Source organism: Notamacropus eugenii, chromosome 7, assembly GCF_028372415.1.
Source record: "Notamacropus eugenii isolate mMacEug1 chromosome 7, mMacEug1.pri_v2, whole genome shotgun sequence".
NCBI lineage: Eukaryota > Metazoa > Chordata > Mammalia > Diprotodontia > Macropodidae > Notamacropus > Notamacropus eugenii.
Window position 1 is genome coordinate 34,330,445 of NC_092878.1, and position 16,659 is coordinate 34,347,103.

Here is a 16,659-nt window from a genome sequence, read left to right on the forward strand (position 1 = left end):
CGTTCCTAAAGTTTAGTACCCTGTCTCCAACCATCTGCAAGATATCTTCACCTGGATATCTCTTCAAATATCACATTCAACATATCCAAACCTGAAAAAACTCATCATCTTATCCCCAAACCACCCTTCCTCCAACCTTCGTTGTTTTGGCTGAAGGCAATACCATACTCCCAATCAACTGGTGGGTAAACTGGAAACCATCCTTTACTCTTACCTCTAACAGCCACCACCACCACCTCCCAACAGCCAGATTCTGTAAATTCTACTTCTATAATCTCATCCATCTATGCCATCTTTCCATTTGCACAGCCATCACCTTGGTTTAAACCTCAGTCATCTCTTTTTAAACCTCAGTCATCTCTTTATCGGTCTCTAGGCACTTCTCTTTTCAATCCATCCTCCACTCAGCTGCCAAAATAAGCTTCCTTCTACTGGTCTGACCACTTCACTCCCTTGTTCAAAAGCCTTAAGTAATATTCTATTGCCTCTAGGATAAAAGAAATTTCTCAGAGTCTGACTTTTAAGACCATGCCAAATAAGGTTCCAACATACCATTCTGGGATTTTTTGTTTATATATACATATATATATATATATATATATATATAAACCTCCCCTCCCCAACACACTCTGAAATTTAGCCAAAATGGAATACTAAATTTTCACTCAACTTTATTTCCTCTTCTTTCCCCATGCATTTGCACAAGCCAGTCCCTGTGCCTGGTATGCACTCTATCCTCATCCCTACACACTCAGAACATTTCTTTTGCTTTTTTGAGTTCAGGTTCAGTAGTCTATCTTCGCTAATGTCTTTCTTCATTCCAGTCTCATTTTCCAGGGCTTGCTCTCCTCCATGTTTTTCTCTTTTGGTACTGACCAGTGGATTTCACTTGTTTGGGGAACTCCCAACGAGGAAATTCCTTCTAATAATGCAGATCCTGGCCCTGTTCTACAGATTATATTCATATCTATAACAATTGTATTCTGCTATTCCATTTTGTTTGTCTTTCCCTGCACAGAGTGTACTGTTTCATACATGACAGGTGCCTAATAAATGTTGGAATTACTGAACTGAATACAGAAGAGAGGTAGGTACAGTGTATGACACTAACAGATACAATGAAGAGTGCTACTGTAACTGATTCACACATACCCTATGTGCTTCCGGAACCCATCTGTGGTGGTCTCAAAGGACTTTGCCTATTAACCCACAATTGTACATGTAACCAGAAAGCAGCATGTCTTTCCCAAATATATAAGTAAGCTTAGCAGACTAATCAGATGGTGGAGGGAGCTCCACCTTTAGTGGAGCCTACCTGATACATCACAAACATCAAAAAACATTTATCAAATGCTTTATTTTTCTTTCAGTGCTTTTGAGTCAGAGTTTGGCTTAAATTTGAACAAACATAGTCCTGGGCTTCTAGGATCTTACAACTTCAGCTAGACAGCATGTGTTAATCAGATAAAACAAACAGGTCTGCAAAATACTTAATACTATTCTACCGCTACTGTATCTGTAACATTCATATTCAATTCAGTCAGTGGGAAAATACCACCCAGTCATTTCTTCCCACCATGCTTGATAAGCCAGGAGCTATCACTGGTAGTTCACTCAGTGACTAATCCACATCCCTCTAATAAGGCTATTCTGCAAACAGAGTACGAACTGGATTAATAAACTGGCCAAGTCAACATCTGAAAGACCCATTTAGAGGTCACCACACTCTCCAGGAACACCTCAAGATCTCAGCTCCAAGGAGCCTAGTGAAGTCTTTAAGGCAGAGGTCACCGATCTGAACGATGCCTAGCCTGGAATCTCTATTAATCCAAAGTTGATTATGCCTTAGATCCAGGGGATCCACATACAGGAGTCCCAGTTGAGAGGGCAGACCCTGAATTTGGATATGAAGGCACCCTCATTTCAAACCACAAGAGCTTTACTATCACGCATGATCCACGGCCTTTTAATGATGTAGCACCCTTGTTTTATTCCTATAACCCATCCGAGTCATGCTTATCATTTTCCAATTATGCAAGCAATATCAACACATGAATACTATATAAAAATGCTATATATGCGAAATATATTTGTGATATTCCAATTTATATACACATATACGTTTCCTTATATCTTTAAGTATCTATAATCTTTCAAGTCCCTAATAAATGCTTCTGAGATTCAAAGGTGATTTCACTTGTTACTTTTGGTATTAGAAACATAAATAAGAGTTGACAAAACAAATCACAGTGCAGATGATTACTAAGCTAGTCAGAAACCACGGAGGCCTCATGCTTCTACAGATACTTCCTAAAGCAACTCATCAAACTTCATATATGTACATATATACATACATATAAGCATATATGTGTGTATGTGTGTGTGCGTATTTGGGAGAGGGCTATACATCCCCCACTTCTCACTGAGCACTGAAAAGCTATCACTCATAAAAGAATAAGTGACAGTAATACAACAATGCTACAAGCCCCATGTCATCAAAAAGCCTTAGAATTTCCAAAAAGTATCGAAAGGCATTGCAAAAAGGGTCCTCTCAGCTCTATGCTGGTGTCTCTAACAGTTCCCAGCTGAGAACTGTACACAGTTACCCCCAACTCCAATCTGCTTCTCCACTGCAGGCAGAGCCAATTGTGGACCAGAAGGTTCCAAGGCCAGCTTCCCAACAACAGTGTGGAGCTAAATTCTTAGTCTTGTTGGGATGCTAAATCAATCCTTTGAAATGATACACTTTACCCATCTTTTGACAAGACATAGCTCTTGCCATGCTTGTGGCATAAACCTTACTGGGTTTACAATTACATTTACAATGCCAGTAAATTAACAGAATTCACAGGGACAGGCCTCACACCTAGCAGGGGCACAGAGGGGGGTGGAATTGCCATCAGCCAAACTGAATACTGAATGTTATAAGAATGTTATAATCAAGAGAATAAACATAAGGAACATCATGTAAGAAGTGTTAAGATGCAGAAGAAAAACCACTGGACCTTCTACAAGCCAGAAAACCCTGGGAACAAATCTTCACTTTCTTACTTACTTACTTACTCCCTGTGTGACCTAGAAAAAGTCACTTCACCATTTTAGTTCCCAAGTTCCTCAATCTCTAAAATGATAGAATGGCTTGGATGGTATCTTGAAGGTCCCTTGGAATCCTAAATCCCATAAGCTCATAAAACCTGCTGAATTTATCTAACACATGTACAATAAACTTTCAAGGCCAGGTAAGAAAAATATAGTTTTCCTCATTTTAAAAATTAGGAAATCAATGCTCAGAGAGGTCAAAGTGACTTAAACAGCACCATAATAAAGACTGGGAAGAGCCAAGGCCATTTCATGTTCCCAACATGCAGAAATATACAGAAAATGAGGTATTTAGCCCAAAGATGACTTATTTGAAGGGTTGTCGTGTGAAAGCAGTATTAGAATTATTCTATTTAGTCCCAGAGGGTAGAACTAAAAGCAATAGATAGAAGTTTAAGAAGGGCAAATTGAGATTCATTTTAAAGATAAAAATCCTAACAATTATAATTCTACAAAGGAATAGGCTGCCTTCAAAAGCTCATCCTCCTTTGTGGTCTTGAAACAAAGGCTAGGCAATTCTTTGTTGGTGATGTGGCAGAGAGAACTTCTGTGGTGGTCCAAACTGGACCACAGGCACATGGACTCTGAAGCACCTCCCAGATCTGAGGTCCTGTTATCCTATGAGTTGGCCAAGATCACATAGCTAGTAAGTTGTAGTTAAGCCTAAAACCCAAGAACTCAGCCTCTAAGGCCAGCCTCTAACACCACATAGCTTCTCTCATCTCATACCTTGGCTCATTAGTCATTTCTCCCTCATTACACAGGAGGTGATGAGAAGGAGAGGCACCAACGCTTAAGATTCACACTCTGTTGGCTGCTGTGCTTGACTCACAGCTCTCTCTCCTCTACATGGTTTTGTGGACCCACAGAGAAACTGAATGGACACCTCCTGTCAGTCATGCTTCAACACAACCTGTTACCCTACTCCTCCCCCCTGGAATATCTTTCATCTTCCTCTTCATCTGTTAAAATCCTACCTACCCTATATAAAGCAGCTCAAGGCCCCACTCATCCAGGCCCTTGGTCCAAAAGTAATCTTCCTCTGGATTCTTACAGAAATTAATACCCATATTAATTATTTTACAACAGGGATTGTTGTTCTTTCCAGCTCTAGAACTTTGACTCTATGATGATGAGTTCATTTTAGAACAATGAACTGAATGAACAACTAGCCAATGTAACAAGTTTCCCTACAGCACTTGAAGCATTGGGAAGAAACTTTGTGTCAGGGCTAGTATAAATCAACAGAGAAGAGCAGCAGTGCCAAGGAAAAGGTGTGAGATGCTTTCCCGACATTCCAAATATCACTCCTAAAAAAGAAATTTAAAAAGAGAAGAAATCAAAGGGTCTCTCTCACCTTTGGTAGAAAATGCTTCGGCAATCAGTCGCAACCTGTAAGGTGGAACTCCCGTCAGCGTCAAGTCATCCAGGCCCACCCTATCATAAATGTTGAGCGCTTCTTTGTAATCCCCTTCCACGAAGTTCAACTTGGCCATGATCAAATTGGATTCTTGTAAGAATTCTGACTAGAAGGAAAAGGAGAGAAAATCCATTTTCCTGCAAGATTATATATACAGCTTCTTTCTGGCCCAACCATCCAAGGCAACAGTGATTGATATGCACCAGAGTTCATCCATGAGCACCATACACAGTCTGGGTTGGGGACAGAATGCATATTCTCACATAGTAATCTATCCATCAACTGATCCATCTGCTCTTCCTTATACCTGATGACGCTCACCACGAAGGGGCAGCTACCAGTGAAGAGGACTTAGAAGTAGATGGGACTTAAGGTCACATCTCCCAAAACCACTGTCCACATTTTACAGACCAAGATAGTCCCCAGGGAAGAAGAGGAAGAGCCAAGGTTCAAATCTAAGTCCTCTGCTCCTAAAGCCAGCACTCTTTCTACTGAAGGCCCTTGTAACTCAGAGATGAGATGAAATGGGAACCAATGTTTACACCTGGTAGGTTATTTTCAGTCCTTTCAGCCTAAGTTCTCAACACTTAGGACATGGGGTTAAAGGTGAGAACAGCCTTACTTCCCCCTTTTGACCCTTCCTAACCAGGTCACTTCAGGCCTCTTCATCTCAGTTTCCTCATCTATAAAATGGGAATAATAATACCTATAAATAACTACCTGAAAGGACTGAGAATAAGTTATGTATGTAAAGCATTTTACAAACCTTAAAGTGCTATATGTACCAGCTACTGCAATTAAGTACCATCCCTTCAATACCTTGAAAATATATGCTTCCTCCCCATCCTTTAGTCCATCATCCATCACTCTCTCCTCTCTCTTCCTCCTCACCCCACCCCCAGGACACCACATCGCAATCATTAGCTAAGGAAGAAAAGGAAGCAACCCAGTTACTTCACAGCAGAAAACACATTCCACACACTTCGAGCACTTCTTGGAACTAAAGCTAGGTTTGCTTTATTCATCTTACATAATTCCATATAAGCACAAAACCTGCATTATCAACAAAAGTAAGCAACAAGTTATTAATGACTTCAGAGATAAGATAGGGAAGTTGCTGCTGAAATGGTCTCCAGTATTTTCTAAAGAGAAGTTACCTTGGTTGGCAGTTTCTTCAACAAGTTTAAGAGGGGGTCTTCTAAGGCAAAATGCCTTCCACACTCAGAGAAAGAACTATGGAATTCATTCACAGAATGTAGCAGATGATGTGTGTGTGTGTGTGTGCGTGTATTATGTTTTGATTTGTTATATGATTTCTTCCATTTATTTTAGTTCGTCTACATAGGATGACTATAGTGAAAATGTATTCAATAGCAAAGTATATGTAGATCCTACATAGAATTGTATGCCATCTTGGGGAGGAAGGGGGGTGGTGGAGGGGTAAAAATCTAAGTTTTATGGTAGTGATTGTAGAACATTAAAAAATAAATAAAATAATTTTAAAAAAAAGTTTAAGAGGGGTCATTCTCAAGGGAGGAGAAAACAAACAAAAGGAACTAAAGGGAAGCAAAACATAGTGGAGAAAGCAATGGATTTGGAGTCAGAGAGAGGAGTTCAAATCCTGGCTTTGATACCTCCTACCTGTGTGAGACCTTCTGCAAATTACTTACCTTCCTGGGCAAAGTTTCCTCATCTATAAAATGAGGAAGCTGACAGGGAAGACTTGTATGAACTGAGGCACACTGGAGTGAGCAGAAGCAGAATAACTTGTACTATCGTAACAATATTGTAAAAAAGAACAATTTTGAAAGACTTAATAACTCTGATCAACACGCTGATCAACCATGATTCCAGATGCCAGACAATGAAGAATGCTACCAACCTTGTGACACAGAGAGGATGGAATAAACACACAAAAGGAAACACGCATTTTCAGATGTGACAATTTGGGAATTTGTTTTGCTTGATTATGCACATTTGTTTTTCCAGTGAGGGTTGAGGAGGTGAGAGAGGAAAAAATACTTGATAACTAAAAAAAATTAATTTTTTAAAAATAAGCACATTGAACTAGATGACCTCTAAGGTCATTTCTAAATCTAAATATAATAATCCTAAAAACATTACATGAGCAAAGGAGAAATAGTAATAACAAATAGCCCCAGACTGGGACAAAAAGGGATTCTTTTTATGTAAGAAACCTGAATTATATTTGGAAATGACAGATAAACTTATTGTTCTTGTTATTGCTAAATATCATCATTCTATGGTGCTCAAACACTAACCCTATGAAGCAGCTAGTATAAGTGTTATCTCATTTTACAGATAGGGGAACTGAATCTCAGAGCTTAAGTAACTCGTGCAGGGTCAGAGAGCTAACAAGAATTCTAACTGGGACTTGGACACTTGAGAACAATCTCTTTACCAAAATTTTATTTTTCCTTCAGCACCTAGCACAATGCTCTACATAGAGTAGGATTCTAGTAAACATTGATGAAATTACTGAACGGAATTTCAACATTTATCAAGCACAGCGTTCTATGCTGTGCAAAGTACTTGAGGTACAAAGTCTACAAAATGAAGTGTTCCTACCCTCAAAGAATCTACAATCTACAGAAAGTTCCAACCTTTCCAATCTTCTTCCACTTTATTACCCACTGTATACTCTTCATTTAAGTGACACAGGCCTCCTATTTGTTCCACAAGCAAGATGTTTCATCTCTAGGCTCCAGGCCTTTTCTCTGGCTTTCTCCCATGCCTGGAAAATTCTACTTCTTACCTCCTCCTACTGCCTTACTGGCTTCCTTTAGCGCACAACTACAATCCTATCTTTTACAGGAAGCCTTTCAAACCCTCCTAACTCTAGCGCCTTCCCTCTGTTAATTATTTCCCATTTATCCTGTACACAGCTTGCTCAAGTATTTGTTTGCCTGTTGTCTCCCCCATTAAATTGTAAGTCCCTTGAGAACAAGTCCTGGTTTTTTGCCTTTTGGTATCAACAGCACTTAGCACAGTGCCTTGTACACAGCAGGTGCTTAATAAATGTTGGCTGATTGGAAGGATAGTTATTTTACATATATAGAGATGTGTGTACATGTATATATGTATATATGTATATACACACATATACAGGTAAATAGATAAAAGATCATTTGAGAAGACAAAGGACATTAACAAGGGGGAAAGCTAAGAAGGAGGAAATGAGCATTTGAACAAAGTCTTGAAGGAAGATAAAAGGTTCTGAGACGCACAGATTTGTTCAGTCATTTCAGTTACATCCCACTCTTTGTGACCTCACTTGGGGTTTTCTTGGCAAAGATACTACAGTGGTTTGTCATTTCTTTTCTCAGCTCATTTTACAGATGAGGAAACTGAGGCAGACAAAGGTTAAGTGACTTGCCCAGGATCACAAAGCTGTAAGTGGCTGAGGCTGGATTTGAACTCTGGTCATTCTGACTTGTTGTGCAAATGCACAGAAATAGCAGAGTTCAAGGCATAGCCTGTAGTCCTGTTTACCTGAAACAGAGAGTACACAGAGAGCCTTAAAACCACTGAAGTATCTTGGGTCCAAACACAGTATTTGTTCTACTCTACCACATGATATCTACCCAACACCAGAATCTAGCAGTCATGAAAATAAGTAAGCTCTGATTCATGTACCCAAAACTTAACAGAAAATCGAGGAGACCTAACGGAAACCAAATTGATAAAAATCATAGAGTGAAGAGTCAAATCACATTAAATGTGACAGACTCTTAGGGGCTCTCTGGTCCAACCTACTAATTTTTTGGATGAGGCAAATGACTTCCAGAAAAGACCTTACCACTCACGGTCACCCTACTTACTAGTGACAAAGCCAAGAGCACAGCATAGACTGGTCCGGAGCCTGTGGTCAGGACAACCCAGGGCTCCTGGGTCCCAAGAGACTGTTCTTCCCACTGTTCTAAGCTGACAAGAGACTAAAAAAAATACAAAATCTACTATGTCTCTCCTTTCTAGTCCTTTTTCATTCATTTTTTTCATGTCTCAGTGTCTGCAAGGGAGAAGCACTGTGGCACACTGGGTGTAGGCCTCAGAATCAAGGAAAACCTCAAATTCCTCAGCAAACAAGTACTTGGCTATGTGACCCTAGGCAAGATGCTTCATCTCAGAGGTTAGTAAAGGCTTGTTGATGAACTCACTGAGTGTGTTTCCTCATCTGCAAAGGAGAGGCTTGGGCTAAATGACCCTTGAGGTCTCCTCCATCTCCAAATCTATAATCCTATCAGAACCTTCCAGTTTCAGGATGGCTTTCTGCTAATTCTATTTTCCCTTCCTTTACCATTTCTAGTATTCCTCCAGCATTTCAAAGAAAACAAGAATAAGGTATCTGTGAACCTTAAGTAAGGTCTGAAAACTGAACCCTCTGTGTTGTGACCATCGTCCCAAAGCTTTTAGTCTTCAACTGTCACTTATATTCTTTAACAGACTACAAAATTAATATCTGGGGGCCATAGAAAACATTAAAAATATGCTCTGGGTTTCAAAATAGGTGATGACCTAACTATTAAATGGTTGAATAGGCTTCTGACTCCAAACTCAAAGTTTCCTCCAATGTACAATATTGCTTCTTGCAAGGTTCAGAAAGTAGAAAGTGACTATAAACTAAGTGGAAACAATCATCACTGTTGGAAAAAAAACATATCTCTGATTTGAGGAAGAGTGAGAATATGGCTGGAAGGATGTGGGAAGGCACAGCTAGACGACTACCTCTGTGTGCTTCGAATAATGGACAGAAACAGTACTGGTGGGGAAAAAAGGTTAACAAGGAGAAGAGAGAAGGGACAGAATCCAATTTTTAAGTTAAATTGGCAAGAATTTTTCCAATTTTCCAAGAAGTTTCATCAATCAAAGAATGTCCAAGTAAATTATAGCACATGAATGTAATGAAATATCATCGTACCAGGAGAAAGAAGGAACAGGAGAAATCCTGAGAAACATGGGAAGACACATAAACCGCTGCAGAGTGAAGAAAGACAAAACAAAGGAATATACAAAATGATTTTTTGTTTTTCAGACCTAGGATTTCACTGGTCAAGGGAACTCCCAGTCTAGAAATTCCTTCCACTAATGCAGATGAGCAACTGCTTTATAACTAATGGTCTTGGAGAGCTGACAATGACTACGATAACGTAGGCTACACTCAGACTGAAGGCAACGATCACTGGTTCAAAAGGACAGTTGATAAAACACACCTCTACCACCTTGGTAGAAGAATAGGCAACAATGAAGGCCTAATGTTGGCTACCCTAATAGCCATCAGAAGTGGTCCCTATGTTAGCTAGTTTTGCTTACCTACTTTTCTTTGTGAAAATGTAGAGTGGGGGAAGGAAATTACTAGAAAATATCTATGGCATAAAAAATAAAAGGCATCATAACATCTTTAAAAAAACTTTTATTAAGTGCCTATCATACATAAAGTACTATACTCAGCTCTAGAAATATCAAGACAAAAAAACAAAATAATTTCTGTCCTCGGAAGCTTACAATCTACTTGGGAAGTATGGAGGGGAGATACTTGCTGGAAGACTCTAGAAAATAAGATAAAATGATGTCCTGTAAGGTAACGTGACTTGAGGTATATTTCCAAGAATGTATTTATCCTAGGTCATCCACTTTGCCTCATCCTACCTATGGCAACGACCACATAATCTGAAGATGGTAGCCAGATATTTGAGGAGCCTATACCATGTAATTGACTGAAACAAAGGGAATATGATAGGACTGATTCCTCATTATGATTGTGTTCGTCCTTCGTTGCCGAAGAAGACCATGCCATCATAGAAATAATGACATGACTTGTACTTGACTTTGTTTTGAGTGAGGGAGGGCTGTGCAGGTCACCAGCCTCGCTTCTCCTCCAGAGCCATCTGAATCCAGTGACCAGATATTTATCAGGATGATTGGAGATGGCCCAGGATGAGGCAATTAGGGTTAAGTGACTTGCCCAAGGTCACACAGCTAGTGAGTGTCAAGTGTCTGTCATTATAATTATGCTATAAACAACAGAGTTCTCCAAGAATAGAAAGAAAAGGAATTAGCAAAATGATGAGGAGCAAAGAAATTCAGTCGGAAGAATTAGAGCCTCATAGAGGTAGAAGTCACTTTAGACATCAGCTGATCTAAATTATCCACTTACAGATGAGGAAATTACAGGCTACAGAGACAGAGCTACTTGTTCAAGGTCACAAAGCTAAGGTAACAGCAGGCTTGAGAATGTTTCCAGCATTTAAAAAAGAGAAAAGTCACAAAGAAAAGAGAAGAAGAAATCACTAGGGTTAAAAGACACAGTCTCAAAATCTCCCAGGTTACAATGACTGTCAATGCAGATGAAATGCTGAAGAAAAGAGAAGTCCCAAAGAAGGGATTGGATGTGAACACAATTTAAATAGTGGTTTTAATGAGGATTTATATGGAAACCACCAAGACAAGATTTGGGAGGCCAGAATAAAATCTACCAAGTGAATAATAATAATAACAGCTGACATTTCTATAACCATTAAGATTTCATATATATTCCCTCATCTGAGCCTCACAATGACTGTAAGACAGGTACTAGAAATATTATCTCCATTTTGAAGACAAGCAAACAGAAGCTCAGGAAGGTTCAGTGATTTACCCACAGTGACACCACTGGTAAGTATAAAGAGGCAGGATTCAAACCCAAGCCTTTCTGACTCCATTCTGTCCATTTTGCTGTCACTGGAGCAACAGATAAAAATTTAACTTCAGAAGCAAAAGGGAAAAAGATCCAGGAAGGAAGGAATTCATTATGTGAAAAGAAAAAAGAAAAATGTAGGGTTTCATGAAGAATAGGAACAGAGGCCACAAAAGGAAGCATCTTAAGAGGGAAGGAAGAAGGGAGGTAGAAACAAGAAGAAAAGAGAAAGGAAGAAGATGGTAACATCAGATTAGATAGCCATCAGGTTCAACACTAACATGAACAGAAATTTCATCCTCTGACTGAACTCTATTTGGAACACCAGACATCATTTTTTAAAAGTGTAAATACTCCCAAGTACCTTGGGTGCCAGATGAGTTTGTTGCATTCATGAACTATTTATTCTCTAAAATAGAAAATTATTCTATAAGTGAAACTTCTTATTAACTTCCATCTTTCACTAAAAAAGCAAAATTTTAACTTCAACTCTGTGATATATTTTCAGTGTTATTCCAAGCAATCAGGAAAGAATAGCATGGCTTTGCCAGACAATATGACTTCAAAGAATCTAATGTAAAGTGACTTAAAAAAAAAACTTGCCCTAACACAATGCTTCTACAACCTTGGTCAAGTCACTTCACCAACCTGGGCTTTAGTTTCCTTACCTGTAAAATGAGAGACGTAGTCTGGATGTCACTAAAGTTCTCAAACAGTCTGAATGAGCTATGAATCAATCGCTTTAATTCAGTCTAAGGGACAGTGCTCAGCCCACACTGCCCACAGGGTAATTGATAAGTTATGAAGCTAACAGTAGAATCAGTGGTTCCAACAAATCCAGGAAATAGAATCCTGTTTCTAGGGAAAAAGTCACATTAAATGACTAGGATACATAAAAAAACATTTTAGGTATTTTCCCTTTCTCCTCTTGGTTATCTTGAAGCACTGGATTAGAAGACTCTTAGAAATCCCAAACTCTGTATAGCTCTCAGTCCCAGTGGTCTGTCTCCTCCCATTTTTTTCTACTTTCCTTCAGAGTCCCCAAAGTACCTTGAGGTTCCCTCGGTCTAGCGCAGCAGTCAGGTGTTTCCGGACCTCTGTCAGCTTTGGCCTGGGACCTCGAGGACTGGTCCCCTGTTTAAATGGATTTTCTTTCAGGAACTGTTCTAGTTTGGATTCCCCAAGGAGCAGCTCAGCCATATCATCTATAAGAAACAAAATGAAATCAGGGTCAGAGAATTGGTTTCATGATGCACACTGGAAAACTGGAAGATTGATGAAAGAGATACCTAAGAGAGAAAAAAATAACCCCACTCAGTACATGACTAATGGATGAAACCTCCCAGGTGATATCTTATAATGAGGACCTCTTGGTATTTTTATCTTGGATAAGTTTGAAAAGGTAGCCATTGGATAATGAATTTTGTTCTTTAGTAAAGATTGTTAGTAGTAGTCACAACAATCAGTTATTATGTTTATACTGTACAATGTTATGTAGGTATATAGATGGGGAAAGAGATGGTAAGGAACAGAAAAGTATGACAGGCAAGATGGAATAGAGAGTTGGTCTTAGATTCAGGATGATCTAAGTTGAAATGCTGCCCTTAACACATACTCCTTCCTCTTAGACCAGGCAACTCTCTAACATAATCATTTATAGAAAAGGCACTAATAGTGAGGAGCACTGTGGTGGAGCAGATAGAGAACTAGCCTTGGAGTTAAGAACACGTGAGTTCAAGTTCTGACTCTGACACAGGTCTGTTCTACCATGGACAATTCTCCAAGACTTGAAGTTGAAGTCCATTAGTGAAAGGAATTTCCACACAAGAAGATCTACCCACACAAATGATGAAAGCACAGGTCCCAACCTCCCACCCCCCCAAAAAAATAGCAGTTCACATTTATATAATGTTTAGGGGTTTCTCACAACAACCCTGTGAGGGAAGTTATGTAAGTGCTACCACTCCCATTTGACATATTAGAAAACTAAGGCGTGGGATGATTAAGTGACTTGCCCATAGTCACAAAGTTAAAAAGTGAAGAAGCTGGTTCTTGAAGCTGGTTCAGTGAGTCTTCTCACTCACTGCAACATTCTCATAATATAACTGTACCTTTTGTTTGGAGAAAAGCACTTTGCAAACTAAGATATGCTACTGTTTTTATCACTATTATCTCAGAGGTGTCTCTGGCTTCTCCAAAACTACGCCAATGGTCCTACCTCAAATGACTTTGCCAGGCTGGAAAGGCTTCAAGAATAGGCCTAGTGATAGCAGGTAGTACATCTGTTGCACGAAAGCTATCCTAAGAAATTTTCTTTGCAAAAGAAATCATCACAATGACCAATACTGATCCCAGAGAAAAGACAATGAAATCTATTTCTCTCCTAACTGAGAGGGAGAGGCTTATGTAGATGAAATGTCAGGTATGCTATCAATTTGTCATTCAGATTTGCTCAACTGTTTTTTGACATCACAAGAGTAGGTTCAACAAGGCAGAGGGAAAAAATATTGGAAAATATCCAGGACATTAAAAACAAAAGGCTAACTTATTAAGAAAACATTTTAGGGCTTCCAGATGAGATAGCAGCATTAAGGTAGCAGTAGGGAAGTCCAGTTCTCCTACAGAAATTCCAGAAGATGAAAATGGCCTCAAAAAGATCAATGGTAAGTCAGAAAACATTCAGAAATAAGATACTTCATTCAATCCATAACTAAGACATAAAAAAAATACAGAGAGGCCAAAGGCAGGCAGAAATTGATTCAGGGAAGCCAGTGCTAGCTCAAATAAATTCAGAAGCCTTCGAAGAAGGGAGGAGAGGATACAGAGTGAATTGTCACATATGGACTTGAAATCAACCAGCACTCTGAATAGGGGCTCCAGGAATATCAAGTCAATGTGAGCTTCAGTAACAGATCCCCCTGGCTTGTCAAAAAAATGAGCAAGGGAAGACCAGCCTCCACGAGTCATTGAAAAGTAAGGCAGGGCTGCTCCCCAATTCTCTGCACAACTTAGAGCATTGGTAGTCAACAAAAAGAGATAGGACACTAGACTCATTGCCTGGACACAAGTACCAAAAGACTATGCAAGAGGCCTGAGACCAAAAAGATCCCCAACAACCCACTAAGGCCTGTCAGGGCTAGCACTAAAAAGAACAAGAGTAAATAGACCTTTCCTAACTATGGTAAATAGCTCTTTAAAATCAAGGCAGAGCTTTCACCTATAATGGAGAACTACTAGTGACTTTTCCAATAAGATCAAGGGTAAAACAAAGGATATTCACTGTCACTACCTCTTAACTGATCTAGTTCTAGAAACACTAGCTATTGAAATAAAATAACTTTAAAAATCAAGGGAAGAGGCAAAGAAAAAACAAAATTATCATTTTGCAGATAATATGGGGGTCAACTTAGAGAACCTTAGAGATTCAACTAAAAATTAAAGCAATCAATTTCAGGAAAGTAGCAAGACATACTTTCTCATGGTTCATTTCATTGGTTATAATTCTTCTTTACAACATGACTAATGTGAAAATATGTTTAATAGGAATGTATATAAGATTGCACACCATCTTGAGGAGACGGGAGAGGTAAGACAGGGAGAAAATTTAGCACTCAAAAGCTTGTGGAACTGAGTGTTCTAAACTAATAATAAAAAAAGTAGTAAAATATAAAATAAACACCAAAAAAATCATGTCTTTTTGAATCAATAAGACCAAGCAAAGAAATATTTTTAAAAAAGAAAAATTCCATGCAAAATGACTACAAAATACATAAAATATTTGGGAATCTATGTATCAAGACACACACAGGAATTATAACAATATAACAACAAAATATCCTTTACAGAACAAAAACAAATAATTGAAGAATAAATTGCTGATTGCTGGCCCATGCTAATATAAAAAACAATACTACCTAAATTAATTTACAGCTTCAGCGCTATACTAATCAAAGTACTAAAAGATTACTTTATAAAACTAGGAAAAATAAAATTCATATGGAGGGACAAGAAGTCAAGAATGTAAAAGGAAAACATGGTAGGAAAAAAGAGGGACAAAGGCCTAGCAGTACCAGATATCAAACTATACTACAAAGCAGTAATCACCAAAAGAATCTAGTACTGGCTAAAAAATATTTTAAGTTGATTATAGAACCGAATAGATAAACAAGATTGAGAAGCAAATAAACACAGTAGCACAGAGTTTAAACAACCTGAGGATACTGAGTGCTAGGGTAAGGATTTATTATTTGTCAAAAACTGCTAAGAAAGTTGGAAAACAGTCTGTGAGAAATTAGGTTGAGAACAATTTCTCATACAATACCCACAATAAGTTCCAAATGACCCAGATACAAATTAAATTGGAGAAGGATGGGAGACACCTTCTAGTGATAGAAGAAATGCTCTTGACCAAAAAGGGGACAGAGATTAAGAAAGGAAATAAAATGGAAAATTTTGGTTACATAAAATTCTAAAGTTTTATGCAAAAACAAAAGCACTATAGTTAGAAGGCAAAAATATTAACTGTGAAAAAATATTAGCAGCAAATTTCTCTGATATTTAAAATGTATATGGAATTGATACAAACATATTAAGAACAAAAGCCACTGCCTAATAAATGGTCAAAGGATGTGAACAGGTAGTTCTCAAGGGAAGAAAACCAAGTTATCAGACAATGAATGAGAAGATACTCCAATTCAGTAATAGTAAGAGAAATGCAAATTAAAACAATTCCAAGGTTCCACCTGACATCCATCAGATTTACAAAAATAACAAAAAAAGGGGAATTAATTTGGCCAAGAGACTGTGGGGGAACTGACACACTAATGCATTGCTGGAAGAGGTAGGAACTATTCTGGAAAGCAATATGGAACATACCCAACATGTTTCTAAACTTTTATATCCTCTGACCAAGACGAGCCACATGCCCCCAAAGGGATCAAAGTTAAAGAGAAAGGATCCATATGTGCAAAAATATTTATAGCAGCACTTTTTATTATAACAAAGAAATGGGGGAGGAGATACCCATAAATTAGAGAATGGCTATGTATATTATGGTATATAATAGTATTATTATGCTCTCAGAAATGACAAAAGGGACAAATTCAAAGAAACCTGGAAAGACTTATATGAACTTATATATATAGAGTACAGTGAGTAAAAACAGAATAATGTATATGATGACCACAACTGTGAATGAAAATTAGTTTTAAAAGACAAGAACTGATAAATGCAATGACTAATCAGGATGTCAGAACACCAGGGCCTCACACATCTTGATGAAGAGGTGATAGACTGTAGGCACAGAATAATACAGACATTCCCAGACGTTACCAATACAACACACAAATTGGTGGCACAACGGATAGAGTTCAAATCCTGCCTCAGAAACTCACTAGCTTTGTGAACCTGGACAAGCCATTTAACTGCTATCATTTGCCTGTTTTCT

At 38.5% G+C, this 16,659-nt stretch overlaps 1 protein-coding gene across 10 annotated transcripts in view; it reads right to left on the reverse strand.

The window, feature by feature from the left end:
• The window catches only part of TTC7B (tetratricopeptide repeat domain 7B), a 337,747-nt gene that overhangs the window by 297,963 nt on the left and 23,125 nt on the right, over positions 1–16,659 (reverse strand). For 7 of the 10 annotated variants that reach the window (XM_072624949.1, XM_072624948.1, XM_072624947.1 and 4 more), the window contains exons 2-3: positions 12,264–12,418; positions 4,457–4,625 (exon numbers count right to left, since the gene is read on the reverse strand). In XM_072624949.1, the coding sequence (XP_072481050.1) occupies positions 4,457–4,625; positions 12,264–12,418 (324 nt within the window). Of the gene's footprint in view, positions 1–4,456; positions 4,626–11,881; positions 12,015–12,263; positions 12,419–16,659 lie in introns of those variants that run through there. The other 3 variants (XM_072624952.1, XM_072624951.1, XM_072624950.1) reach the window with 3 other exon arrangements.